This window comes from Piliocolobus tephrosceles, chromosome 6 (assembly GCF_002776525.5).
Source record: "Piliocolobus tephrosceles isolate RC106 chromosome 6, ASM277652v3, whole genome shotgun sequence".
Lineage (NCBI taxonomy): Eukaryota > Metazoa > Chordata > Mammalia > Primates > Cercopithecidae > Piliocolobus > Piliocolobus tephrosceles.
In genome coordinates this window covers 105,766,754-105,793,988 of record NC_045439.1, presented here as the reverse complement: position 1 = coordinate 105,793,988, position 27,235 = coordinate 105,766,754, and the positions used below count along the sequence as shown (strand labels likewise).

At 41.2% G+C, this 27,235-nt stretch overlaps 1 protein-coding gene and 1 long non-coding RNA gene across 5 annotated transcripts in view; one reads left to right on the top strand and one right to left on the bottom strand.

Annotated features, from left to right (window-relative positions):
* Positions 1 to 27,235, bottom strand: part of RORA (RAR related orphan receptor A) — a 356,396-nt gene that overhangs the window by 22,188 nt on the left and 306,973 nt on the right. For all 4 annotated transcript variants that reach the window (XM_023228591.2, XM_023228593.2, XM_023228592.1 and 1 more), the window contains 3 exons: positions 22,033 to 22,118; positions 5,218 to 5,359; positions 1,528 to 1,923 (listed from right to left, as the gene is read on the bottom strand). In XM_023228591.2, the coding sequence (XP_023084359.1) occupies positions 1,528 to 1,923; positions 5,218 to 5,359; positions 22,033 to 22,118 (624 nt within the window). The remainder of the gene's footprint in view (positions 1 to 1,527; positions 1,924 to 5,217; positions 5,360 to 22,032; positions 22,119 to 27,235) is intronic.
* On the top strand, positions 731 to 27,235 carry LOC111553663. The gene is made up of 3 exons (XR_002735028.2): positions 731 to 858; positions 18,864 to 19,045; positions 19,819 to 27,235. It is a non-coding gene; the product is annotated as an uncharacterized LOC111553663 (long non-coding RNA).

The window sequence follows — 27,235 nt, the reverse complement described above, 5'->3', positions numbered from 1 at the left end:
TCATGTCAGCTTTCAATCAAATCCTTATTCATATCTGAAAATTTTACTTTCATTACAGTTCTGCTTAAGGCTCAGCCAACCAAGATTTCATGACAAAAATGGAAGGTTTTTGTTCTAGTTCAAGAAAAAAAAACCAAACCTACCTCTGCTCAGCTTGGCTTCTAGTTCAGAGGTTTCTCTGTTAATCAAAAGAGCTGCAATACACCTTTTAATGCTGTTCAGTGGTTAAAGACCAGCCTTAAAATGTCTCTGCTCTTGAGGATTTAAATTTAGACCCATAAAGAGATGCTTGTGTAAAAACTGTAAAGAACATTCAATTTGTTCTATTTGGAGAAAGATTTTACTGGAAATATAAATTTTCACTTAAAAGATGTTTTATGGGGTACAGAGGTAGAGAAACCGTCTAAAGAACACAGCCATTATTTCTGTGAACTGAGGATTTCTGTGCTCAAGTCTGAACCTGCTGTTTCTTTTCCATCTGAAGTCTTCATTCTCTCCTCGTATTAACTTAGTCATCTCCACAGCAACTAATTGAAATATCCCAAAGGATTATAACCTTGTGTGAGGAACCACCAGGAGGAGCAGATCAAATTCAAAAACTACAAAGGTTCTTATCAAAGTTTTTCTAATAATAGTGCTGTACTTAAAAATCGATTAAATATAGCAGTGGATGTTAACACAACTTCCTTGAAATGGAAAGTTGCCCATTGTCTGTGTTATCAACATTTCTAGGTCACATCTCCCAAGAAGCAGTAATGTTCCAGCAATAAGAAAAGGACAGTTTTTTGTCTTTTGTATGGTGAGCCTTATATGAATTACATCAATTTTGTCACCAATATCCATCATCAGATCATTCTGGTAAGTAAAGAAGCTAATTTCTGTTGAACATTTATACTGCATGTCAGAGTTGCAAAACTTAGATGCCTACAGGGGCTGTGCATATGATATAAATGGCAGGAGTGGGGTGGGCCCATTGAAAGGTGTAAGCCCCTGGCTGTTGACATTCACAAATGTTGGCCCACTGTAAATAGATCATTTTTTCCCCTCCCACAAGAAGCTAAAAAATCTGAACTTTTGGGTATAATTATCCAAATGTAAATATTAGCAACTGATTCAAAAATTTTAAAACTGCACTGGTCAAAAAAATACGTCTATGAGCCAAGTTCAGTTTGTGGACTGCCATTTTTTTTTGTCACCTTAGGTATAAAGCAATCCCTGAAATTTAACTAAACCACGAATGAAGTTAATGTAGCCATTTCCTGAGCTTCCAGTTTTCTGCAGAATTCAAAGACTGCTTCCGTTGGTTTTGTCCCATTTCTAATGCTGAGAGGTCAGTGCAGGTATTGGATAAACCATGGGAAACAGCAGAGGGTCAAAAGCAAGGGGGCAGGGCAGAAAATGAAGCGGCCCAAATGGTAAAGGTGAATTGCAACATTTAGCAGAACTCATTAGAGGAAAGTCAGACATGCCCCTTTCACTTCAAAGGGCATGAACAGAGCATCCCAGGAGAAGCATGCATGCCATTACCTAATTCTGCCATGGACACAGTTGGGGAAGTCTCGCCGTTGGTGAACGAACAGTAGGGAAAGAAGCCTGATGCTGGTGTGTAGTCACATATTGGTTCTGGTTTGATTCCATTGATATCAAGACCTGACTGGTCTGGGGAAGGCTGTATGTCCAGGTAGAAGCTGCTGACGGCGGAGTCTGCCTTACTCCCCTCAGGGGTGTGCCCGTCAATGTAGTTACTGAGGTCGTCGTGAAGTTCCGTCAGCCCGTTGGCTGAGATGTTGTAGGTGGGCGTCAGCGGCTCGGCCTCTCCAGGCTGCTGCTGGTGGTCGCGCTGCTGCTGCTGCATCCGGTGTTTCTGCACTTCTGCATACAAGCTGTCTCTCTGCTTTTTTGACATTCGGCCAAATTTTACAGCTGGAAGAAAAAAGCCAAACCATACTACATACAATGCTCTTTTCTTCAATATTCTCTCCTGCGAGCTTTGGGGTTTCCTTTGAAGTCTCAGACAATCTCAATCCAAAACTGCATGACCACAAAATAAGGACATATTCAGAGGTGAAAACAGTTCCAACCCACACAGGCTCACTCCAGCTCCCCAACAGCAAACACACATCCCAGAGAAACTCATATTTCAGAAAGAGACCTGGTGCAGGTAGGAGAGGCCCGGGGAGATGCCACCTGTTTTCCTGCTGTCACATCCCCACTCTACCCACTGGGCCCCACTGATAACTTAATGGGCTGTTCACTCTCCCTCTGTGCAGCTGCTTTAGGCTGCCTCTTTCTCTCCCACGTGCAGACCAAGGTGCAGGGAAACAGACTCACAGGGTTCATCGAGGAGTGAGCAGCCAAACCTCAGCGCCCATTCAGTTCACCGCCCTGTGCGCTCTGACAGTCCTCCCTGATCAAATGGCTCATTCTGCAGCTGCATTGTGAGGTCTGAATGAACTGGACGAGGCCTCTCTCATTCTTTGAATTACATCAGAGTACCTGACCCAAGAAGCCCCTCCTCCACTCATGGGTCATGGCAGCCCCTGTGGAACCCTGAGACCCATCTTTTTATTTATTTATTTAGAGACAGAGTCTTGCTCTCTATCACCCAGGCTGAAGTGCAGTGATGTGAACATGGCTCACTGCAGCCTCAACCTTCTAAGGTTCAAGCGATCCTCCCACCTCGGCCTCCTAAGTAGCTGGGATCACGTGTGCACATCACCACATCCAGCTAATTTTTTCACTTTATGTAGAGGTGGATTTTCACTATGTTGCCCTGGCTTGAGGTCTGGAACTCCAGGGCTCAAGCAATCCTCCAGCCTCATCCTCCCAAAGTGCTGGGATTACAAGTGTGAGCCACCACACCCAGCCGGACCCATCTTTAAACACTTTCTGCTGTTTTCATTTAGCCTCAAGTTATCACAGCATCAGGATTTGGAAAGGACAAATACGGGGTTATAATATAAGATCCTTATAATATATAATCCTTGTTGGGCAGATTTCTGTTTGTAATGCTTCTCTTTGGGATGTGTCCCCATATTTAAAGTGGAGCCATCACTATAGTAACTTTCCACTTCACTCAGAATTTCAAATGAATTCTTGTGAAACACCAAGATAATTGAAAACAAAAACAAACAAACAAAAAACCCTATGATTTCCTGGTCTGACTTCTTCCATGAACTCATTGATTTTTCAGCTAGACTCAGCCTTTGCTGGAGGGACTTAGTTCTCCTAATAGATTGTGATTAAACTTATAGCTGATGGGGTGGATGCATTCATCCATTTGACTATGATCATAGTTATGAGAGTCCAGGGCAGGAGGCAGGATAGATGGACACGAAGTTGGGAACCAAGGCCCCCACAGTGGCCAGGTGGTGAATTCTTTTCTTGCCAAAGAGGACGCGCTGTCCTTGTTCACAGAGGAAAGAAGTGAGCTGGAATACTGGTCACTTTCCAGTTTCCACGACTCAGATAACAAACCTGGGTGGGGCTGCTCAGGCAGCAGCCAGGCTGATATGGGCTCTGAGTTTCAGAACCATAATTTCATAACCTCCAGAATTCATTCTATACCTATAACAACTTGTGCTATTTCTTGTATGCAAAATTTTCAGAAGGCATACTGAAGGTGCTTAATGTTTTGGAAAAAATTTTCTAGGACACCTAAGGGGCCTAATACCCAAAGGTGAAACTTTCTGCTGTGACTCTGCAGTTATGATTTAACTTTTGTCTTAATATTAACAACAGTAATTATATCCTGTAAGTGAAATAAAGGGACCAGCTCTTGAGAAAATGCACACACAACTTGTGATTTGAACTTACAAATGGATGAGATATACCTAACTTTGTCAGTTTAGTACCATCAGAAGATGAAATCTACAGAGTTGCATGTCACAGGAATTTCTGAGAATATGGTGGAAGGTCTGTGATTTGTATCTTCCAATGACAAAAGCTTCACTTTTGTAGTGGTGCACAGAGTGGCCTCTTAGAATATGCAGCAACAAAAGTGAACTCGTGCCTATGTAGGTCTCCAGGCGCTAAGAACATCAGATTACGGGGAAGGCAGACTGTTGGAAAGCCTGCTCCGCATTCTGAAGTATTTTTCCACAGGCTGAAATTCCATTGGAGGAGACATTTTCCTTCAAAGGGATCTCTTAAGAGAACCAGCTGGTATATTTGGAAAAATCCTTAAAATGGACCCGCTGTGCTTTCTGCCCAGTTTCCACGTATAAGCATAACTGTCTTGAAATCTGGTGTCGATTATTCAGTGTACTTAAGATAGTTTTCCAGGAAGATCTTGAAACGTTTTATACTTGAATGATAGATGTCTCTATTCCTTAAAGTAGCTTTAATTAAAAGAACACTTGTCATTGAGGCATGCTTTGCACTATTTTCACACATTCTGTATGTACAAATAGTTGCCTTTGGCATGTGATTCAAAATATCCAGTTAGCATAAAAGCGGCTTCATCTCAACCTCCAATACTTACTAGTGTAAAGCAAGTAACAATTGTGGTTCACATTTCCCGCGGGAGAAAATGCCTAGAGGAGGCATCTTTAGTAAGGCCTCAGATGACACCGTCAATCAATCCACCCACCTATAATGGCTGAAATATCAAAAATCTGAAGGTGTTCTAGCCGGGCGCGGTGGCTCAAGCCTGTAATCCCAGCACTTTGGGAGGCTGAGACGGGCGGATCACAAGGTCAGGAGATCGAGACCATCCTGGCTAACACGGTGAAACCCCGTCTCTACTAAAAATACAAAAAACTAGCCGGGCGAGGTGGTGGGTGTCTGTAGTCCCAGCTACTCGGGAGGCTGAGGCAGGAGAATGGTGGGAACCCGGGAGGCGGAGCTTGCAGTGAGCTGAGATCCGGCCACTGCACTCCAGCCTGGGCGACAGAGCGAGACTCTGTCTCAAAAAAAAAAAAAACTGAAGGTGTTCTGACCACGAGACACTTCTCCTCCACCCCACCCCCACCCATCAGCCAGCTGGCTGACTCTGAGGATGAGGAGAAGGAGGAGGAAGCAGCTGCTGTGAGTTCTATGAAGCTGCCAGAGGAGCATGGGGGGCATGAGGTGGAATAATGAAGGGGGGTGGGGGAACATAAGGTGGAATAATGAGGAGGGGACAGGCAGGGCAGATATTGGCAGATCTGAGTCCAGGTTTTAGAAGGCACTTTCACAACCCCGTGCAACTGTACAACTCAAGCTGTGAGAGCTCACCATCTCGAGACATCCCTACGGCAAGGCATTTCTGTAATCGACAGTGTTGGCAGCGGTTTCTACTGGTTCGATCAATCAAACAGTTCTTCTGACGAGGACAGGAGTAGGTGGCATTGCTTTGCTGACTTCTCCTGAAAAAACCCTGTGATATGGTTATAAAATATAAAACAGGTTAGTGTCAGAGGGAGTGGTATGATACTAAAGGCAGGATGCTAAGCGCTGAGCGGCATTAATATTTAATGGAGAATTAAACTTGTAGCAGAATCATCCAGGAGACCATTAATGAAATTAAAGTCACTTCTTTTTCCTTGAGTAAAATTGATCCCCAGGGCCTAATCCTCCATCCCTTATACATGCAAAACTTTCTTTAACTTCAACAGACAGTTGCCCATGTACAAGGCATAGGACCAGGTCCTTGTTCTTGGCTTCTGATGATCAAAAGCAATGTGCCTGATGGAATGATACAAAGGGACTTACCTTTAGCCTTTATCTCCAAGAGATTTTTTTGTAAAATGAACACAAAACACTTCCCTGGAATCTCCAAGTTAAGGAAAAGGCAGCCATACCATAACCTAGGGCACTGTGAACCTGGTGAACCATGGTAGTCTTCATTAGCCCACTTCAACACATGGCCCTTTAGGCGTTTCTCACTCCCCAAGTCCGAATCTACTATTGTAAGCATTATATAACACTTGGATGGATTATTTTGGCAGATCAATCAGATTGGAAATATTCCTTCATCCCTGACAGTTTAGAAATACCACATATTCAGAACTGTGGCCTTTAAAGATTGAACAAATCCAGTCCGATGCTCATCAAGTTCCTCTCATGTGTCAAGCGCTGTTTGGGAAATGAGAGGGGATACAAAGATGTATAAGGAGCTACTGACCTCAATAACTTTATTTTTGTTTGTTTGTTTTTGCTAACTTCCTGAGCTGTACTTTTAGCTGATTAATTTTCACTGTTTATTCTTAGAGTGTCAAATTTTCCTTTTAGTGATGTTTTAAAAGCAACCCAAAAGCTTTACTATGTAGTATTTTCATTCTCATTCAGTGAAAAATGTGTTCTAATTTTCAGTAGGTTTCTTCTTTAATCCAGATGTGATTTAGAAGCATATTCCTTATTTTCCAAACACACAGGGGCTTTTTTCGGGGGAGGGGTCAGGGTCTTGCTCTGTCACTTAGGCTGGATTCCTGGGCTCAAGACATCCTCCTTCCTCAGCCTCCTGAGTAGCTGGGACTATAGGTGCACACCATCATGCCTAGCTAATTTTATATATATATAAACTTTTTTTTTTGTCAAGATGGGGGGTCTCACTGTGTTGTCCAGGCCTGTCTTGAATGCCTGGCCTTAAGTGATTCTCGCACCTTGGCGTCCCAAAGTGTTGGGATTATAGGCATGAGCCACCTTGTTATCTTTTTATTGCTGATTTATCTTTCAGTGGTTTTGCAAACTAGGGATGTATGCAGAAAAGAAATAAGATCAGTAGAGTCATTTCCATGAAGCGAAGCCGTGAAGGGTACAAAAGATGATTATTATCTTCAAAGCTTTAATTGTGAAGACAGATGACCCCAACGAGGGCGACACTAGTGGGGAGAGGTAAAATCCTAAAGAACCAACAGAGTGGCAGGCAAACTGATAAGGGTGCTCTCCCACCAAACGATTTTTCTGGAGGTCAATTTGGCAGTTGTATGAAAAATTTTTAAAAAGCCTACCCACTGAGCTAACCTTTTAAGGAATACACCTTAAAGAAATATTAAGAATGGTACAAAGATTTTCCTACAAGGGTGTTCTTCACAGTACTATTTGTAATATACAAAATGTAGAAAGATCCTAATTGTCCAACATTACTGAATTAAAAGAGTCATATTGTATACTCATACAGTGGAATTCAGCAACCACTACAAATGGTATTTCAGAAATATTGATATAAAAAGGTGATAAAAATATACCATTGAATTTTTTAAAAAGCAACTAAAGAGCTACACATAGTATAATCCAAGTTTTGGGGGAAAAAGGGCACCCATATATTTACTATAAAAGAAGATTTGGAAAATTATGCCCCAAATTGTTGGCATTAGTTGGTGGGGCCAATCAGATTTTATTTTTCTTTTTGTTTATCTGTGCTTTTTTTCCCCCGACAATAGGCAGGTGGGAAGGTATGTGGGCAGCTTGAGAAGTGCACCTGCCTTCCTTTGTAATGGTTGGGGGCCTTTGTTAACCAAGTTGATGTATATGACCTCAGTTTCCAGTTCTTTGGAAAATCCAACCTGGGATGGGACGGGGCAGGACCCTGACTTCTCACTCCTCTTGTTTTCAGCCAAGCTGCTTGCTAACCTTGACATGGGCAAGGCTGGGGGCCTCATGTCTCAGACTGGCTCTCTGTTGTACTTTAACTCTACCCTCGATCAAGTCCCGCCTCTTCTGTAAAGCAATCTCTCTCTTCTGAAAAATATCTGAAGCTATGTTTTTTATTTTATTTTATTGTTTATGTGTGTGTGTTTCCCCTGTGAAAAGGAAGTAAGAAGTAAAGCTTTCTTTGGGGCTTACTAGAGAGAATTCAAGAAAATATAAATGGTCACAGAGGCAGATAATCCTTAGAAAGAGATACCAAGAGGTCAGCTGTGTAGGTATTCATTTTCCTCTGAGACACATAATCTCTGTCCAAGCTGAAAGGTGTTTATCTCCTTCTTGAGACTCTCTCACCGTCATACTCTTCTGTAAAGGCATCGCTGTGGATGCCTAAAATCAGGAATTTATTTGCTTTTCTTTTAGCTGAAGTAGAATTTTGTTTGCTTCACATTAAGCCTGTTACAGTTTCTTCTATGATCACCAAATATGGGGAATGTCTGAATGATCTTTTTTTAATCTTTAAGTGGAGCTAGTACTTGAGGGCTACCATGCTGTTTCCTAGATATCTCTTCTGAAGACCAGATCGCAGCATCTGTCACTTTTCTTTCTAGGCTCTTTTCCACCTTGCATATTTCTTCTCAGAATCCTCTCCAATTTCTTCACTACTACTTCTTGTTTTCTTTTTTAAAACTGAGGCAGGGTTTTGCTATGTTGTCCAGGCTGGTCTCGAACTCCTAGGCTCAAGTGGTCCTCCCACCTTGGCCCCCCAAGTAGCTGGGATTACAAGTGCGAGCCCCTGTATCTGTTATTATTTCTTCATTTCTTTCAAAAGTCTGAAATCCCGAACTAGACACAGCTCTTGAATAATGGTTGGGTCATTAGTGAAAAGGATGCCACTTTTTAGTTTGCATACACTTATTAACTTCCATCCACCATTAAAAAAGTCCAAGACTGTTAACGCAGAAACCATATATTAATCATCAGTTAGCTCTGCTGTTAAAGGCATGAGGATAATGATGACAGATTATCAGTCTTAATGAGTACTTGTATTAAACCATATCTTTTTATTCTGTATTTTGGATGCAGACATCTTAGGGCTTTGCAGACACTGGAGGGACTGCCCTTTCAGGGCTGGAAAACTCCTACATACAGCAAACAACCTGCTGTCAACCACCTCTCACACAAAACCAAGCGGGCCAGAGCCCATATCCAGGACACCTTCTTCATCAGGCCCTTATGCTTCTAGCCATGATTCCCCTGCCCCGGTCACACCAGGGTCAGGTACCAGTCAATTAGGGACAGCCCCTACCCCCTAGCGCCATCTGTAATGATTCAAACTAGCCACTTATCCTAAACCTGCTCATCCTGCTGCGCCTTCCTTCCTGTGGAAAACAGTGGGGGCTCTTGGCAGTGTTTCTCCACATCCCTCTCCCCTTCACAGACCCTGGCGCTTCCCCGTGTGTCCCCTGTATGGCGTGGCATGGGCCCTGTCTCTAGGGATTTGTGAGTCCAGCAGTCCCTCCTTAATCACTGTTTTGCTTTCCTCGTTTCAGTTACTTGCGTCAATTGCAGTAAAAGAATATTAAGATATTTTGAGAGAGAAAGAGAAGAGATGCAAAGACAGACCATGTTCACGTAACTTCTATTACAGTATATTTTTATAATTGTTCTATGTTGTTGTTGTTGTGAATCTCTCATCGTGCCTAATTTATAAGTTCAACTTTATCACAAGTCTGGATGTATGAGAACAAATAGTATCTAAAAGGTTCACAGTTTCAGGCATCCCCCTGAGGCTAAGGGGGACTACTGTGTAACAAACTTCTTCCTTCGTGACAGTCATCTCCATATGTGTGTCTTACGATACCTGATTAAAACAAATCCCAAGTACCATTGAAACAGCACTGACTTTGTACTAGGCACTCTATGCTTTATGCAGATTGTGACATTTACTTCTGACAAGGGCAATATTGGGCAAATGCTATCATTTCCCTGGTTTTAAGGCTGAAAAAAACAGAGGCTTAGAGAGGTGTAGTGACTTGCTCAGAGTCCCCGCTCTAGCATGGGGTAAAGCCAGGATATGACTTCACATAGTTTAACTCCAGAACTTACACTGTCATCTTGTTTTGTTTTTCTGCTTCTCTTGTGTGTCAAAAGAATTCCTCCTTAGTTGTTCTCATACAGGGCAACCATTAAATTAGGTAGTGTAAAAAACAAGTTATACAAAGTAAAGTAGCAAGAGCGATCTACTCTGAAATTAGTGTTTTCCCTCACATTAGCACCTTTAGCTGATCCAGCTTCCTACCGCCCAGACATTTTACAAAATCTCTTTCTGCAGTTGTCTCCTGATCTGGATTAGGAGTCACATAAGAAAATCAGTCTCATGAGTCCATCATTTTTCCTCATTTCTGACCAGAACTATTCTGCCCCATTTACTTCACCTTACTTATTTCTAAATCACTTTAGCTCTTTTAAACAAACAAACAATGAAACTTACTGCAAGGGCACCGAATAACTATCATTAAAGATGTCTGTGTAATTATGCCAGAAATTGCAAGGCAAACTCATGAAGCATTCCGTATGTGCTTTGAGCAGTGGCACTGTGGCTGGAACCAATGTCCAGCTTGCACACTATCTGCTTGGAAAAGGATTATCCTTATTTGGAAGTCTCAGTTTGAGGATTTGGGGAAAGCAGGCACGCAAGCAGACATGCCTTATTCTTTACAGCATCATTTATACCTCAAGTAAGTCAGCTGAGCAAATGCCTGCTGAAAAGTTCTGGGAGTGGCATAGCTAAGAACCAGAAAGGAGATCTTTCTTTTGGATTAAGTCAACAGAGTCATGCCCACAAGGAGAACTATCAAATATCAGACGTGAGAGGTGAAGTGGGGTTATAAGGTGAGAGCTGAGAAGGGAGAAGCAGGGTAAGTAAACCTCCATGACTCAGACGAATACTGAACTTTGCATTTCAGGAAGAATGAGGGTTTGGGTTGCTGCTGATTTTTCTTTTAAAAACCTCTTCTTTTCAGTATTCCTTGTGGGGGTGGTTCTCAGAGGATTAAGGGTTTGGAAAATTAAACAGATAAAATACTAAGAGTTAAATAACACACAAGAGGAAGAAAGGTTAGAAGAGAGGAAGAAGAAGAAAAGTAGGAAGTGTGGTAGGTACCTTCCTACCTCAAGTACTTCTAAGTACAGAGAGAGATTCTGTCTGATTGGGGAGAAATCCTGCAAAAGAATTAAGAAGTGAGTGAGCTGAAAGATGAATTCCAGGGCTTGGAGGTCATACAGAGAGCAGGGGAAGCACAAAGCTAGGGCATGAAGTTTTGGGTGGAACTGAGGAGGTGTTAAAAAAAAAGTGCTGAAGTTGTGAGTTAGCTGGGAAAGATATCAAGTACATAATTTGGCAATTTTGTTATTTCTAAAACATAGGCTAACAAATTACTTGGCTGTCGTAAAAGTTCACTTTTTATGGATATTAAAATACCTGGAGATGTGCATTTACAAACATGGTGGGCTTGAACCAGAAAGCCACCATGATACATTTCAGGTAGTCTATGCTTAGTGTGACTGTTGGCGCACTACCACCACCTAGTGGCAGCATATTAACACGCAGCTATTGCAAATAGAAAATTAGAATAAAACAAACAGGTCTTGGACGCTGAAAGAAGTTGAGAGGTTATCAGGTACAGTAGTTCACATATGGGTGATGCATCAGAAACACCCACAGAGTTTTTAAAAGATACACCTTAAGATTTATCAAACTAGAACCCTTGGGGATGTGGTCCAGGCATACATAGTTTGAACAATAAGAAATTGCCATTTTTATAGGTCAAAAAAGAGAAGAATTGTTTTTTTTTTTTTGAGACGGAGTCTTGCTCTGTCGCCAGGCTGGAGTGCAGTGGTGCGACCTCGGGTTACTGCCACCTCTGCCTCCGGGGTTCAAGTGATTCTCCTGCCTCAGCCTCCTGAGTAGCTGGGACTACAGGTGCGCACCACCACACCGAGCTAATTTTTGTATTTTTAGTAGAGACAGGGTTTCACCATGTTGGCCAGGATGGTCTCAATCTCTTGACCCTGTGATTTGCCCGACTTGGCCTCCCAAAGTGCTGGGATTTACAGGCGTGAGCCACCACACCCGGCCAAAATTGTCATTTGTATAGTACATATTTTTTAAAAAGCTCCCTGAAGACTTTGACTTCCTCTTGTTAAGAACCAGAGATTGATTCTAGTTTTCTGATTTGCCAAAAACAAAAATGAAGCTTAGAATGTTAAATGACTTGTCCAGGGTCCTATGGCTGGTAAGGGTCAGTGCTGGGACTTAATCTCTTGTCCTCATTTTAAGTCCAGTGCCCTCTCACTTAAGTGTATCTTCTTCAGTGTGGGACAAACGAAACACTGTCACACATTCTTGATTTCCTGACACAGAGTCCCTGCATAACCACCTTTTGTTTCAATTCCTACTGTCTCAAAGACATCTCTCCAGTGTTTCCTCCCTTATCTCACCTAGCTTTTCAAAACGCCTTGTGCTGACTTTTATTTCTGATACGTGCCTTACCTTCTCTGGAAATTCTATTCCCTAATACTTTTTCTTTGAGAAAAAATGACTGCACACTATGAATTTTTCACTGACCCCACTAGATGGGAGCTTGCAAACTGGGGTGGAGGCCATGGTGTTCAGGAGAAGGCCCATACCAGTTGCAAGAGCTGAGTGCTAACATTTCAGGAATTTTGTTGTTAAGGCTAGTTATTAAATGTTATTACACATTAACTGACACATTCCTGATATAAAAAAATTAACTACTTTTTAATGATTATTTTACTGTTATCAGTGTTCTTCAGGTTATCTACATCAATTATCCTTATATCTGAAGGTGGAAATACTATACCATGCTGTGCTGCTGTGCATCCCTTCCCTACTCTGCATTCTGTGAAAGAGCAGGTCGGGTGGCTTGAAAATGGCCATTGGTGGGATTATTTACACCACAGAAATTGGCAAATGCTACAAATCAGGGTTTGTTATTTTGCTTATTGTCTAGATTTAAACAGTGATGGCCCAATGTAGTGGCTCATGCCTGTAATCCCAATACTTTGGGAGGCTGAGGCAGGAGGATCACTTGAGGCCAAGTGTTTGAGACCAGCCTGAGCAACACAGATCCTGTCTCTACAGGAAATAAAACAATTAGCCAGGTGTAGTGGCATGTGTTTATAGTCCCAGCTACTTGGGAAGGTGAGGTAGGAAGATTGTTGAAGCCCAGGAGTTTGAGGGTGCATTAAGCTAAGATTGTACCACTGCATTCTGGCGTGGGCAACAGAGTGAGACCCTGTCTCTTAAAAAAACAAAAACAAAACAAAACAAAACAAAAAAGACTGGGTGTGGTGGCTCATATCTGTAATCCCAGCACTTTGGGAGGCCAAGGTGGGCGGATCATGAGGTCAAGAGTTCCAGACCAGCCTGACCAACATGGTGAAAGCCTGTCTCTACTAAAAATACAAAAATTAGCCAGGCTTGGTGGCAGGTGCCTGTAATCCCAGCTACTCAGGAGGCTGAGGCAGGAGAATTGCTTGAATCCAGGAGGCAGAGGTTGCAGTGAGCTGAGATCACACCACTGCACTCCAGCCTGGGCAACAGGGCGAGACTCTGTCTCAAAACAAACAAACAAACAAACAGAAAAAACTGATGAAAATTACAATAATGCAGATTAAACTTAACAGTGCCTCATATCTAGTGATCCCACTGTGAGTAACACAAAAAATGGAAGAAATGTTCTTCTGGTATTTGTAAACGATTAACTGAGTCAGCAAGGTTATTCATGTCATCATTGGCGAATGAATGAAGTTCCAAAATATCTTTGTTGTTTCACTCTCTTATTCATTAATGTAAACAAAATATCAACAACATTCATGTTGGAACTAGTCTTTCCTCACCTGTAACCATGGGGATAGAGGTAGAGTTCAGCAAAAATCATGAGAGCATTCAGTGAAAATTATTTGTCTATATGAAATTTAAAATAAAGAATATTGTATATTTTATTATTGTTTGAAAATTATGTGAAATTATATCAATGAGATAGATACCAAAGTTATCTACATACAGATGGACACTTTTTGCTTTCCTGAGAGCCAGTTGTTCACAGCTTACCAGCATGTGGCTGGCCTGAGCCTCATCCTCGCTGTGTCACCAGCTCCCCGTCATGTTGTTTGAATGCATCCCCCTGACTTTGGATAGGCATTCACCCAAAGTTGTGGTTTGGCCTTCTAGAGCCCCCACTGACTTTCCCCTTACCTACATAAGTTCTAAACACTTTAGCTGAGTTTTTTTTTTTTTCTTTCTGGAACAGAATATATATATTTAGACACAGAACAGAATATATATATTTAGAGACAGAGTCTCTGTCACTCACGCTGGAGTACAATGGGGCTATCACGGCTCACTGCAGCCTCGACTTCCTGGGCTCAAGTGGTCCTCCCACCTCAGCCTTCTCAGTAGCTGGGACCACAGGTGTATGCTATCGTGCCTAGCTAATTTCTAAATTTTTTATAGAGGAGACAGGGTCTCGCTTTGTTGCCCAGACTGGTCTTAAACTCCTGGCTTTAAGTGATCCTCCTGCCTAGGCCTCCCACAGTGCTGGGACTATAGGCATGAGCCATTGCACCCGACCTAGAAGAGAATATATCTTGACCCACAGCCTGTTTCCCAGCTATCCTCTCCAGTGTTTTCTTGCTCAGTGACAGGCATTATCTTTCCCTCAGTTACTCAAGGCAAAAAGATGGGCTTCACTGAATCTCTGCCTCCTCCTCCCTACCCATATCCAAGCATCACCAAATTAGCCTGCTTCTTGGCACCTTCCTGTTTCTCAGATCCATCTACTTGTCTCCATCTTTGCTGCAGTTTTCTTAAGTTTCCATGTCTTGAGTTGGTTATTATACAGCCTCCTAATTGGGACCCCTGCTTCCGTTCTCATTCCCTCCAATCCATTTCACAGTTACTAAAGGTATCTTCCTAAAACATCACACTCATCAAGTCACTTCTCTGCTTATGAGCCCTTAATGGCTCCCTGCTGATGACCAGGCAATGACCACATGTCCAGGCAGCTCTTCTCAAAGTCACACAACGACCGAGCTTAAACTGCTATGTTCACAGTTCCCCAAAGAAACTCCCTCCTTCCCTTCAGGATTCACTGAGAAGACATTCACTTGTTCTGGGAACCTTCTCTGACCTTGGCCCTCCCAAAGCTGGTTGAGGGGCCCCTCCCATGTGTACCCTTAAGAGTCCTGTATTTATCCCCCTCCTGGCCCTTACCTTGTGGTATTATCGTCTACCTTTTCCAGGGACTGACTGCCTTGTTTCTTTGTTTCCAGTAGCTAACCCAATACTTAGAGAAGTCAACAAATACTTGTTGAATGAACAACTAGAGGAAAAAATGGTGGCAGTGATAAAAACAGTGGTGACGACATGCTGAGCACCTACTCCCCACTAGGCACCATGTCGGACACTTTGCCATCATTATTTGCCATCCACAGCAACCTACAACTGCAAGGTAGGGATATGTATCTCTGCTTTACAAATGAGAAAGTTAAGTTAAGAGAGGTTAAGCCATATGCCCAAAGTCACAGAGCAGGTGAGGGGAGGGCCCAGGATTTGAATTCCTGAATCCTAGGTGCATCTTATTCCAAAGGCCATAGACTTCTTAATATACAACCTAAAAACCACCAAGACAAACATGTAGGGCTGACTGAACAACAACAACAACAACAACAAAAGATGAACAACAAAACAAACAAGCAAAAACCCACTTTTCATTTCTGTAGCCCGAGTTCCCTACAACGGTTCAGATGAGGGAGACGGCATTTTATAGGGTATCAAATGCCAGGTTTCCATACAGGTAGGAAAGTACTCATTTGTTAGATATATTTTAAAAGCCTGGAAATATGCCTGACACTTCCTACTGGAGTTTTTAATAGTTTTGTCTAAGAGTATGGACTGGTTGGACGCTGCCCTGTAGGTATGGCTGGGAAGGTGAACGGGGGTTGATTCTGAGTTGTCCCCTCCTGCGTGGGGCTCCTTCTCAGTGCAACACAGGCTGAAATGCTGATCTGATGTTTGGTCTTTTGACAATTTTCACTTAATGAATTGATTCCTACAGTTCATTAACATACCCACTTCCACTTCTGTATACACATATGTCTTAATTAGCTGCTCATTGGCTGTTTAATTACAAGAAAACAGCTGACAGCTGCCTTGCTGAATTCTAATGGCAGACGCTTTGGAACGGCTACACACTTGCTTTTGACAACCAAGATTTCTTCATAACTCTGTGATTTATTATGAATGCTCATCTGCCTGCCCAAATTATTGTATTTTCCAATACAACTAAAAATTGGGAACTTGGGGGACTGCTGAGGTGGGTGTATGTCTACCTTTCATTTTATGTCCGAGACTAAGAAAAATGGACGTAAGAACAGTGGAGAATCTTCTATGTGAAAGTATGTACTATGTTACAATTTTATTTATCTTGGCAACTTCCTGTTGAGAATGTTCAGAAGCATGGGGGTGAGAAGGAAGACATATCTTTGGATCAACATGGGGCAAAAGTTAACTATCTGGCTGGGGGAGAAAAAGAGGATAACTTCATTTTATTGAGGGGTAAACAAAGGTCACACATGTATTAAAATCAAGCAGATGAAATTATAAAATTAAAGTTGGGTGGAGGGCAGAAATAAAAGCGCTCAAAGAAGCATATGAGGAAAAAAGGTGTTCTTTAGAAAGGGTAGGCAGCTTCATTCACGAAAGTTAGCTGGTCCAGCCCTACACTCATACATGTGGCGGCAATAAATCACAGAAATTCAGATTTCCTGAGCTACGTTTTTGTTTAATAGTGACTGGCCTCCCTGTAGAATTGTATGCGCAAGTGGTCTCTGATTAAAGCTGCCCACGTGTTGTATTTGGTAAGTGTCGATGTCTGCTTTGACTGTGTTTTGCCATACTCAGATCCAATCCAAGCGAAGACATTCAGCAATGGTTATTCCCTAGCATGCACGTGGGACCTGCCCCAAGCCAGGTGCTGTGTCAGGGCCCGATCTACAACATGGCCTCGAGCCTGGCGTTTTCTATGAGCTGAGGAAGGGCAGCAGTTACTGAGACATGATTAAGATCTAAACAAACAAATAAAAAAAAATCTGAATCATCGTGATGCAAACTGGGGTTTAACATAACCCTACCACTTGCACATTTCATCACAGGACTGGAAGATTTAGCTAAACAAAAATTTTCGCTTACCGTCTGTGTATAACCGAACCGAAACTCAGGCATCGTAAGGATGCAGTAACAGCTTGTCCTTCCCCAAGTCGAATTTTCATTTTAAATGCCTAGGTCTAATACTGGGGCCACGTATTAAAAAGCGTTGAAATAAAAATGTTGAGCCTGAATGTATCAATGGTGAAAAGTGGACGGAATTAGTTCACGGCTAGCGACATTTCACAACCGAGATAAAAATATTAGAATCCTCTAAAAGACAATTTGGGCCTAAAAGGAACATTCATAAAAGCTGCTTTTTAACCTAAACATAAAAAGCTCCAGAAATGGCTTTAACTACTTCAGTGGGGGAAGCTGTCACTTATACATTCTAGATATTTTTGAAAGGCTTTTTTATTAACAAAATATATTTGTTATTGTTAATGCAAATATATTTGATAATTTGTTATCTCAAATTACTGGGTAGAAGAGGAAGCTTTGACTAAGACATCATCTTAAATGTACTGACTGATGACTATATATTGGACAAATGAATGCCACTTTATTCTTAGTCTTATCAAGAGGAAAAGGTTTTAAATGTAATCAGAAACCAATTCACAAACCCCAGTACTGGATTGTGCATTATCATTCAAAAACTTGCAGTTAAAATTGTATAGCCAAAATGTCTAAAAGGATATGGATTAAAAAATGTGTGTGTGTGCGTCTGTGTACGTGTGTCTTGAGATCAAATGTTCATCCTCATCATCTGAGCAGCCGCTATATCTCATCATGACATTAGAAGTTGAATGGCAAACAAGATGATTTCTCAAAAGCAAACCTTAACCAATGATTATTTTCCTCCTAACACTTCATATTTTTATTCACTTTGAAGATTGAACTTTAACATCTACAGCCTCTAGTGTTACTATGGCCTTTTCCTCCGCTGGCATGGGGCATGACCTGCCCCTCCTCCCTGGCAGACCTGCCCCAGCTCACGTTATGCCCCCTCATCATGCTCACCCAAGGCTGAAACTAAATTCTTTTCCAAGAGCTCAGAAATGTCTCTAGGAACAGAACTAAAAACCTTGCAGGCCTGGATTCTAACATATGTTCTTCCAAAATGCAATATTCAGGCTGAAGCAGTGCCAATACATTGTTCCCTGATTCTTTCAAGAGAACAAGTGAAATATGTTTATAATTAAAACCTTGGCATAATGGAGTCCTTAAAAATTTGAGGATGGTGTGCCTGTCTACCCTCATCTTCCACTAGCCACAGAAAGTGACCCTGTGCTTCAATCAAACTGAGTTATGTGCTGTCCCCTAAATACAACCAAGACTGCCCTAGTTCTGGGCTTTCACCTCTGCCATTCCTTGTTCTCCTTCTTCCTCAGCACAGAATGCCCTCCCAGCCACCTTCTCTGGGAAAATCCTTCCTCAGCTCCAGCCCACGGTTGGTTCCTCCTTAGTGAAACCTTGCTAGGCCAACTCTCCTCTAGACTACCTAGGTATGCTGCCTAGTGGATATGTGTTTCTTTTTTTTTTTTTGAGACAGGGGTCTTGCTCTGTTGCCAGGCTGGAATGCAGTGGCGCCATCATAGCTCACTGTGGCCTTGAACTCCTGGGCTTAAGCAGTCCTCCTGCTTCAGACTTCCGAGTAGTTGGGACTTCAGGCAAACACCACCATGCCTGCTCAATTTTTTTTATTTTTAATTTTTTTGTTGAGATGGAGTCTTACTATATTGCTCAGGCTGGTCTTGAACTCCTGTGCTCACATATTGCTCCCACCTGAGCCTCCCAAACTGCTGGGACTACAGGTGTGAGCCACTGTGCCCAGCCTATATGTGCTTACATGTGCTTCTTAAGTATATCATAGATGGTGGCCTTACTCTATAGTTAGTTCTTGCATTGCTATTTAGCTTTCCCTACACAGGCCTCATCTCTACAACGAGACCGTAAACTGCTTGAGGGAAAGATTCGGTCTTCTATGTCTTTGGATCCCTTACAGTGCTTACATAGTGCTTGGGCCCAAGGGAGTGCTCATAGTATTCTTTTTTATTGACAGATTCTACATAACACATTGCAAATGGTCACAACAATCAAGACGACACCCATAGATGTCCCAGAAATAATATCCGACTATACAGAGCAGCATTACCGAGCCACCAAGACGTCTGCCTAGTAGTAACAGTGATAACAACAGCTAAAACTCAGTAAGTGCTTGTGATGCACCTGGCATTCTTCCAGGTACTTTCCTTAAATGCATGTGACAACCCTATGAAGTTATTAAAATTACAGTCCTCATTTTACAGATGGGGGAACTGAGGCACAGAAAGGTGGTATAGGTGCTCAAGCTGGTAAATAGCAGCGCTGGGATGTCAACTTGGGCAGTCTGGTTCCAGAGTCAGAGCAGAAGCATGGCACCTGCTGTCTCTCTACAGACAGCAAAGGGGATGGGGAGAGGATGAGCCGGGAACAGCCAGAAACGACAGCAAGAGCTACCAAAGCTTCTACCATTTTTGCTGTTCATGCGCAATGCTTAGCAACTATGTGCCAAAATCATTATTTCAGCAATTAAACAGGTCCTCTAGTTTCTTATGGTTTCAGGTTGTTAATTTAAAAATGCAGTTTAAAGTACATTCACAAAATGATTAGCTCAGAAGATGACTGATCACCTTTTTTCTCTCATGAGATATCTATTTGATATGTCTAATGTGAAATTTTTCTTATGTTTAATTACACTATCGCAGCAAAGTTATTTACAATTGATCATGATAGGAACACCTTTACCTGGTTAGAACATGATAAATAATTAACATAAATTGGCAAAAATAGAAGTCTGACTTCTATTTTTATAACTAGGAATAAAAGTGTTATAGCAGAGGGAAATTATAATGGAGAACAAATAGCGTATGTATCCAATATAAACATATAACATTGTTCAGGTCCCTGGCTAGGCATAGGCCCAATCTGTTAACAAAAGTATGTTTTATTTATTTTGTGGTTTTCGTTGGATAAAGTCAACAGAGCAGAGGAACAGAGCCACAGATAACTGACAACCACTTTGGCACTGAGGAGGTCTGCAGACAAGATCTGGAAGGGAATCTAGAAAAATGACAACTTTGGTATAATGGATACCTTTTGTTTTCTTATTGCTTTTATTTTTGTCATGATAAATGTTAAGGGTAAAAAGAAAATTCACATTGTTTGTGCCTATGTGAACAGTGGTACTCAGTCAACGTAGGTTTTACTCAATAGCATGTTGTTAATTAATCTTCCAAATTGTTGGGGTATTTTATATGAAGTAGCCCCTACCCCTACCTTGTCCTTTTCCCAGACTCGATTCCTAGATAATCACTTCCATCAATTATGAGATAATCACTTGCCTTACTGACAGACTCAGAGGAAGCGATCAGTTTTTTGGGCAGAATGAAGGGACAAGTAGCGAACTGGCATCCGGGATGCTGCCTAGAACCCTGTCCATTTTAGAAGACACCCAGGTGATACGCAATGCACAAAAAGCACTGGAACTCCCAGCAGGCAAGCACTGCAGTCTCTAAACCCTCTATTGAGAAAGGCCATGGCATGTCTACCAGGGACACAGATTTGGGAGGCAGAACACAGACAGGGTGAGGGTGAAAGGCAATGGCTACCTGGCCACGTCAGCCAAACCAACTCTAAAAATCAATGCGATGACAGTGGCCACGGGCAGCTCACTCTCACCTTATAACCTGGGATGGCATAGGCCAGACAGATTATTTCATTTTGTTTCGTTTTTCATTATTTTTATTTACTTTTTTGGAGAGAGGGTCTATCTCCATTGCCTAGGCTGGAGTCCAGTGGTGTGATCATAGCTCACTGTAACCTTGAACTCCTGGACTCAAGTGATAAACCTGCATCAGTCTTCCCTGAGTAGCTGGGACTACAGGGACACACCACTATGCCTGGCCTCTCATTTTGCTTAATTTATTTATTTAGTCACCTAATTTTGAGGGAGGGCAGATTTTGGAAGTAAAGGGCACAGATGGTTCTGTAGTATGCAGAGATCTCAAGCTTTGCTAAGATGGGATCAACATGAAGCATCTGTACATGTACAAATTAGCAAATGTTACCATGACTAACAGTGAAATGAAGAATTAAGAAAATTATGAGGTTAATTTCCTTGAAGTCTCTCAGTAGTCATTTGTGTCTATAGGTATTTTACAACATTGTATTTTCTAATTTAACGAAAGGAAAGCTAACCAAATTCGTGGATTTTATTTTTTGACTCAGCCTCAAAAAGCCTTAGGGCTGATTCAGGCCTGGTTGTAGCAATCGGCTGTCTCAAAGGCCTCCTGAATGTTTAAATAGCTTCTCTCCTGTTTATTTTGCACTGTTTTATCCTGTAAGCTGTCTCAAGGCCCTTCCAATATAAGCATGAGGATTTAAATCTTAATAAATTGAGATTTGAATAATAGAGGTAATCTGGGCTTGGGGGGTCTTGAATTATTGGGATAAACATCTCTATTTCCCATTTGCACATTATGCCTGTGCTGTACACACTGCCCCATGATCAAGGTCAGAAATAGTAAAAATAGTCATAGCAGAAATAATACTGATAATATTTGGAGTTAAATAGCACTTTACCATTTGTAAGGACTTTTTTTATGTACAGATTCTTCTTCTATTCTTGGAATAGTCCTAAACAGTAGGAAGATCAGGTGTTATACCCACTTTAAAAATGAAGCAAGTGAGTCACAAAGAGATTAAGACACACTTAAAACAATATGGACGAGTGGAGGCAGTAGGACTGGAACTCAGGTCTTCCTGATAGCTTTCTCACAATTTTACCAGATGTGTTAACATATGTGTGCTAACAATAAGACTCAATGACATTCCAATTAAACTTACTGGAGATATCTTTTTATAAGCTTATGACAGGGACATTGTAGAAGTCTGGAGTTAGCTCTTTTTAAAAAAAGGTTACCACAGAGATTGCTCATCAGTTCAACTCTAGGGTTGAAAGTGACAAGCAATGCTCAAATACCTTTTTGTAGTCTATTATTTTGAAGGAAGGAGTAAAAATATATATAACTTCCTTAATTGTAATTTAACACCAAAATATTTCTTCTGTCCTGTCATTTCTTATCACTCAAAATTCTAAGGAGTTGAATTTTAAGACATAAGTGGAGGCATAAAAATCACGAAGATACATTTTAACATTAATAGAAACAACAACAATTAAAAAGGCTTACCTTGCAGCCTTCACATGTAATGACACCATAATGGATTCCTGATGATTTGTCTCCACAGATCTTGCATGGAATAATTTCAATTTGAGCTGCAACAGAAGCACGCAACCAGTTAATTACATTTTCTTTTAAACACCTTATAAAAGCGTTCCCTGATCAGCATTTGTATAGTGAAAACTAATAACCTGCTAAACATTATACTACATTAACTATTCATTGCTGAACTGTGAGGGTCCCCCTAGAGCCCTGGACTAAATTATGGCTGCTCGTTATATAATAGCTTTCGGGTTATTAAAATGGGTCATTTGAGAAGGTGTTTAAGAACCCACAAGAAGACTGGAATCAGCATTTCAAAGCCTTCAAGAACTGGAGAGTTCGCAGTTTAGGCCTCAGAGCAAAGCAGATACTGAAATGTTTCCTCCAATCTCATTTTCTATCATTATTTTTAAAAGGTCATAAATCTGTCTTGGCTGAGCATTATAGCTTGACTGCTAGAGAAAAATACACTCCAAAAAGTCAGGTCTAGTTAGGAAAATGATTCAATTCAAAATATTAATAAGTTATATATGATGGTAAGAATTCCTTACTTATCTTTTAAAAAATTAACGCAGTTGCCATGTGTTAAATATTAGTCCATTTGTGTACAATCAGAACCTTTCAACCACAGAGTTAATATCCTGTTTGAATTTAATAATGATGAATCCTGACAAATAGGATGTATTGCTTCTGAGTTCTTTACATTGGAAATTTAGTTCCTGGTACAGAGGGCACGTGTTTCTACCCAACTGATTATTTAAAGATGCCTCATGCTAGAAGACTAGCAAATAAAATGTATCACACCAAAGTTCTCAAATAAGGCAAAGCGCATTTCTGAGCACACACATTATATCTCAAAGTTAAAAAGAGCATAAATTAAGGATAAAAAAAATAAGGAATAATTAGGCAAAAGAAAATCCTTAGATCAACTATTGAATAGAATTTAGATGTGAAGTAAAGACCAATGCTGAGCTTCTATAGACAGGATGGGAACAGTCACCAGTTTACCTGGAATGTGTCATGACGCTAAATTCATTTTCCATGGTTTTCACTACTGGGTATCATGTTAGATTATCTACTGAGTTACACACAGAAACACAGTTGCAAGTGCCCAAGTCTATTTCATTTTTATACAGCCCTTACCTAGCCCCAGACCTTATACACAGTAATTTCTTTGTCCAAAGAATATGTCACACAGTGTAAGTACCACACACAGACACACAGCCCACGCTTTCTTCTAATGTAATCCCATATCCTGGGATAATTCCACAACCACTTACTTTGGATTTGAGGTGATGTTGTGTTCAGTACTTACAGCACACATGAAACTACTGGATTTAACCTCATTATAAACCATGTGTACTGCTAACTCCCTTTCTCAGGGCCTAATACAAGTACTGTGATGACTTATCCATCATGTTTTTAGTGCTTGCATACTGAGTTTCTTTCCTGTCCAAATTTAAAGATGGTTCCAAATCTCACATCCAGTGTATTTTCTATACTCTGGAGGCTTTCTAGTACCCCAATAATGGTGACTGTGGACACTAATAGGTATAGTTTGAGTTAAGCAACTTAATATGCTTAAGGTTGCATTCAACAAAAATTGTCATTTGCAAGTGTGCCTCATGTTAACACTTGGCTTGATTTCTTCAAGAAAAATTCTTTATGAAATATGAAATCTAATAATGTCTCATACTTCACAGTCCTTCCGATATGTTTAATATAGTCAAGGCAAAGGTTTGTGCCACAGATCCGCAACTCTAGAGAAAGCGACTTATGCCTAACATTTTCCAGAGATGCACAAAAGGCAAGTGAAAGTAGAGAAATCGTGAAAGGTGTTAATCAGCTGAGTTATTGCCTACTTTTCCCTACATGAATTGAGTAGGCTAGAATAAGAACTAGCCTCACTACCTTGATTCTTAGGAATATGCCTAATTATTAAATTAGGCAACATAAAGTCCTTGAACCACCCATTAAACAGAATATACATGAAATGAAGACCTACTTGGAGCTGCTTCTCCCCATGTCTCACCTCAAGGTGTAATGACAGAAATTAGGGATGAACAAACCTCTTTAGGTCCTAGCATTTAAGTCGGCATCAAAACTACCTGATGCTAAACTTGGGCCTTTTAAGAGTTACCTTTATTCCATCTTAACAATGGGGGAGATCAAGCATGTCTACTTAGTCCTCTATGAGAATATGAAGGCCCTGGGCAGGGCATATTGAGAACACTGAGTAGAACTGCATCTGGACAAACTGAAAATGATATGCAGTATTCCTGTCCAGTTGGCCTGGACTCACGGTGGATTACTAATGAGACGTGAAGTAACGATGTTTAAGGCTGTGACCAAGATGCCTGTCTGTCGTGGAGGACTGCTCATGATAGGAGTGGCCTTGGGAGTACCGTGCTGGCCCCAGCACTTCCATCTTTGGAATGGCTCATGGCCCTGGGGGTGTGACGGTAGGTGCGGGTGGGGAGCGGTTGTAGTACAGACCCCAGAGTTTGGTGCCACTGTGACACAGGACTGATGGCCTGAGTCAGGCTTCAGCTCACAGGGGTTTTCAGATCTGGAGGATATTTGAGCGGAGACAGTCATGAGATCTGTGGAGGCCGAGAAGCTTAAGATAAATGGACTCACTGTAGATTGGTATTTCCAAACTGGGGGAGAGGGCTGCGGGGGGGGGGGGGGCATTCACTTAGATCTTTGTCCCCATGGTGTCTGTGCTTAGTTCCAGTGGGCTAAAGAATCAGAATTTACTGAAACAAGCTTCACTGGGAATCTCACGGTAAGGTGGTAGAAGGGTTTCTGGATAGCAAGTTGAGGTATTCTGATTGGTTAAACTAGTCTCCTAGGCTCCCTCCTGCATGGCTCTCTTATCTCAGATGACAATTTCAGTTGCAAATGCTCTTTAGGAAATGACTAAAATCCCCCTACTCCAGAAGCAAACCCTCTGAATGTGATCTGATCACACGTGTTGAAATTCCCAAAAAGCGAGCATTTGCAGATGGGAGCAGGGTACTTGCTCAGCCCTTCATTTAATCCAACAATGCACAAAAGCCCTCCCCATCCCCCATTTTAGTCAGTTTCCAGAATTCAAATTAATCCATGAGAAAAAAATGCAGTCAGTGCCTTGCAAATTTTTCAAAAGGAGGCAGTTTAGTTTTGTGAATTTGAGTTTTCAGTCCAACAAGAAGGAGAAGGACAAAAATCCCTCTGCCCTTTGCCTTTCATCATATAGGCTTTTTGGTTTCCCACCAGGTAGTGCGGTGTCTCCTGAAAACCTTCTTTTAACACAAATTATGAATCTTGGCCCATACATATACTGCACACATTAACTCAGCCAGCATTTCAAAGGATGAGTTCTGTCAGACAGCACTACTGTCAACGTTCACAAGTATATTGATTAAATTAGCCCACATACATATTCATCCCAGCAAAGACATTTATTGTGTGGTGGAATATCTGGAGCAAGATGCGCACATATAATCATGAATTGGCTTCACAATGAACAATCTTGCTATGAAAAATTCTAATTTGCCCACATTTTCAGCTCTATTGCCTAAATAATTTGCTCTCTGATGCACCCTATGTAATTCAAGCAGGCTCTCCACACCTGCAGAGGCAAATTTCTGCAGTTTCAAGGAGCTGACAACAAGTGGCAGCCGGCGTCAGGAAATCCTGGAATGCAAGGGTGCTAATTAACCAAGTGGTCCTTGGGGCTAGGCTGTCATTTAGCACTGCACGTCTATAAAAAGTTTGCTTTGAATTTTTAATTATCAAAGGAACAAGAACTTGGGCACTAGCATTCTTAAGATGACATTTATTCCTCAGGACCTATCTTAGGAGATGTCATGGTCCAGAGGACAATGCCCATTCTCCCAAACAATTAAAAAATAAAAATTGTATGAGAGGCACGCAGTACTTCATTCTGTGAGTAGTGATCTCTCAATAATAATCTAATTTATAATAACATCTACATGTATTTGTGCTAATAATGTGTTATGCAGTATATCTCACTCCTCCAACACCCTATGCGGTAGGCATCACTATTTATTGTTACTGTCATCATTGTCATCATCGTCATTGCATTCGTTAAGCAATCACTAACCGGGGCTCAAAAGACATCCCTTAAGTAGTTTGTTGAAACTTAACACACTACTCAGGAATTGATGTCACGATCTCTTTCTGGGAGTTATCCGCTTAGTTTATAACTAAAAATAACCACCAACCTTCTAGGCCACTGATCTCAGTTTCACAAAATTCTGGTTAGAATTTTAACCCTAAAATGACCAGTGCCAACGTTTGACAGTTCTTAAGGCCGGGCAAATTACTTAACCTCTCTAAGCCTCAGTTTCATACTTGAAGATTCAAGGATGTGATACATAAATGCATACCATATATGTGATATCTGTATGAGCATTTTCTATATGTATTCTCTCTATATGCCCATCACATAGTTCTTAGAAATAACTGGCAGTCAATAAATAGTAGTTATTATTATTGTTGTTGTTGATAAGAAATCCTGCCTTATAGTGAAATGAAATTCTTTCCTCCAGACTTTAAGCTCTTTCTGAGGTGGGGATAGAGAAAAGCTGCTTATCCTCCAAATAATATGACAGTCAGTTCCTACCAGCTACCACAGCAATCCTTCACAACACTGCTGCTTAACTGTTTGCTACAACACAGTGGTATGTTGCAATAAGTTGCAGGAGTGTCACGGGGAATTGGTTACTAATAAAAGTTTTACAAAATTAAAGTTTTTTATTTGTTCACATAAAAACTAAACTAATATGGACCCAAGGTTAACCCAATAATATCGTTCACTCTAGCTCACTTGCACAATCACGTATTTTCTTGAATTGGACTGAATGGGGTGGGGTTACTGCTGGCTTGCCAGGAAACGGCCGATGGGCGAACCTTGAGTACACCTATGGGAACATGTCTGTCATGCTTATGAATGTCAGCCAATTTTGTGTGTCTTGCAAAAACGGTCAAAAACTAGTGCTTTAAAAAGCCTATCTTTTACACAAATCTGTTGATGATTTTTTTTTCTGGAATGCAGAGAATATGGAGGACTTTTCACTTGCTATGTTACATATTTCTCTAATGTTTGAATTTTTTACAACCAGCATGTATTACTTTTGTAAGCAGAAAAATCAATAAAGAT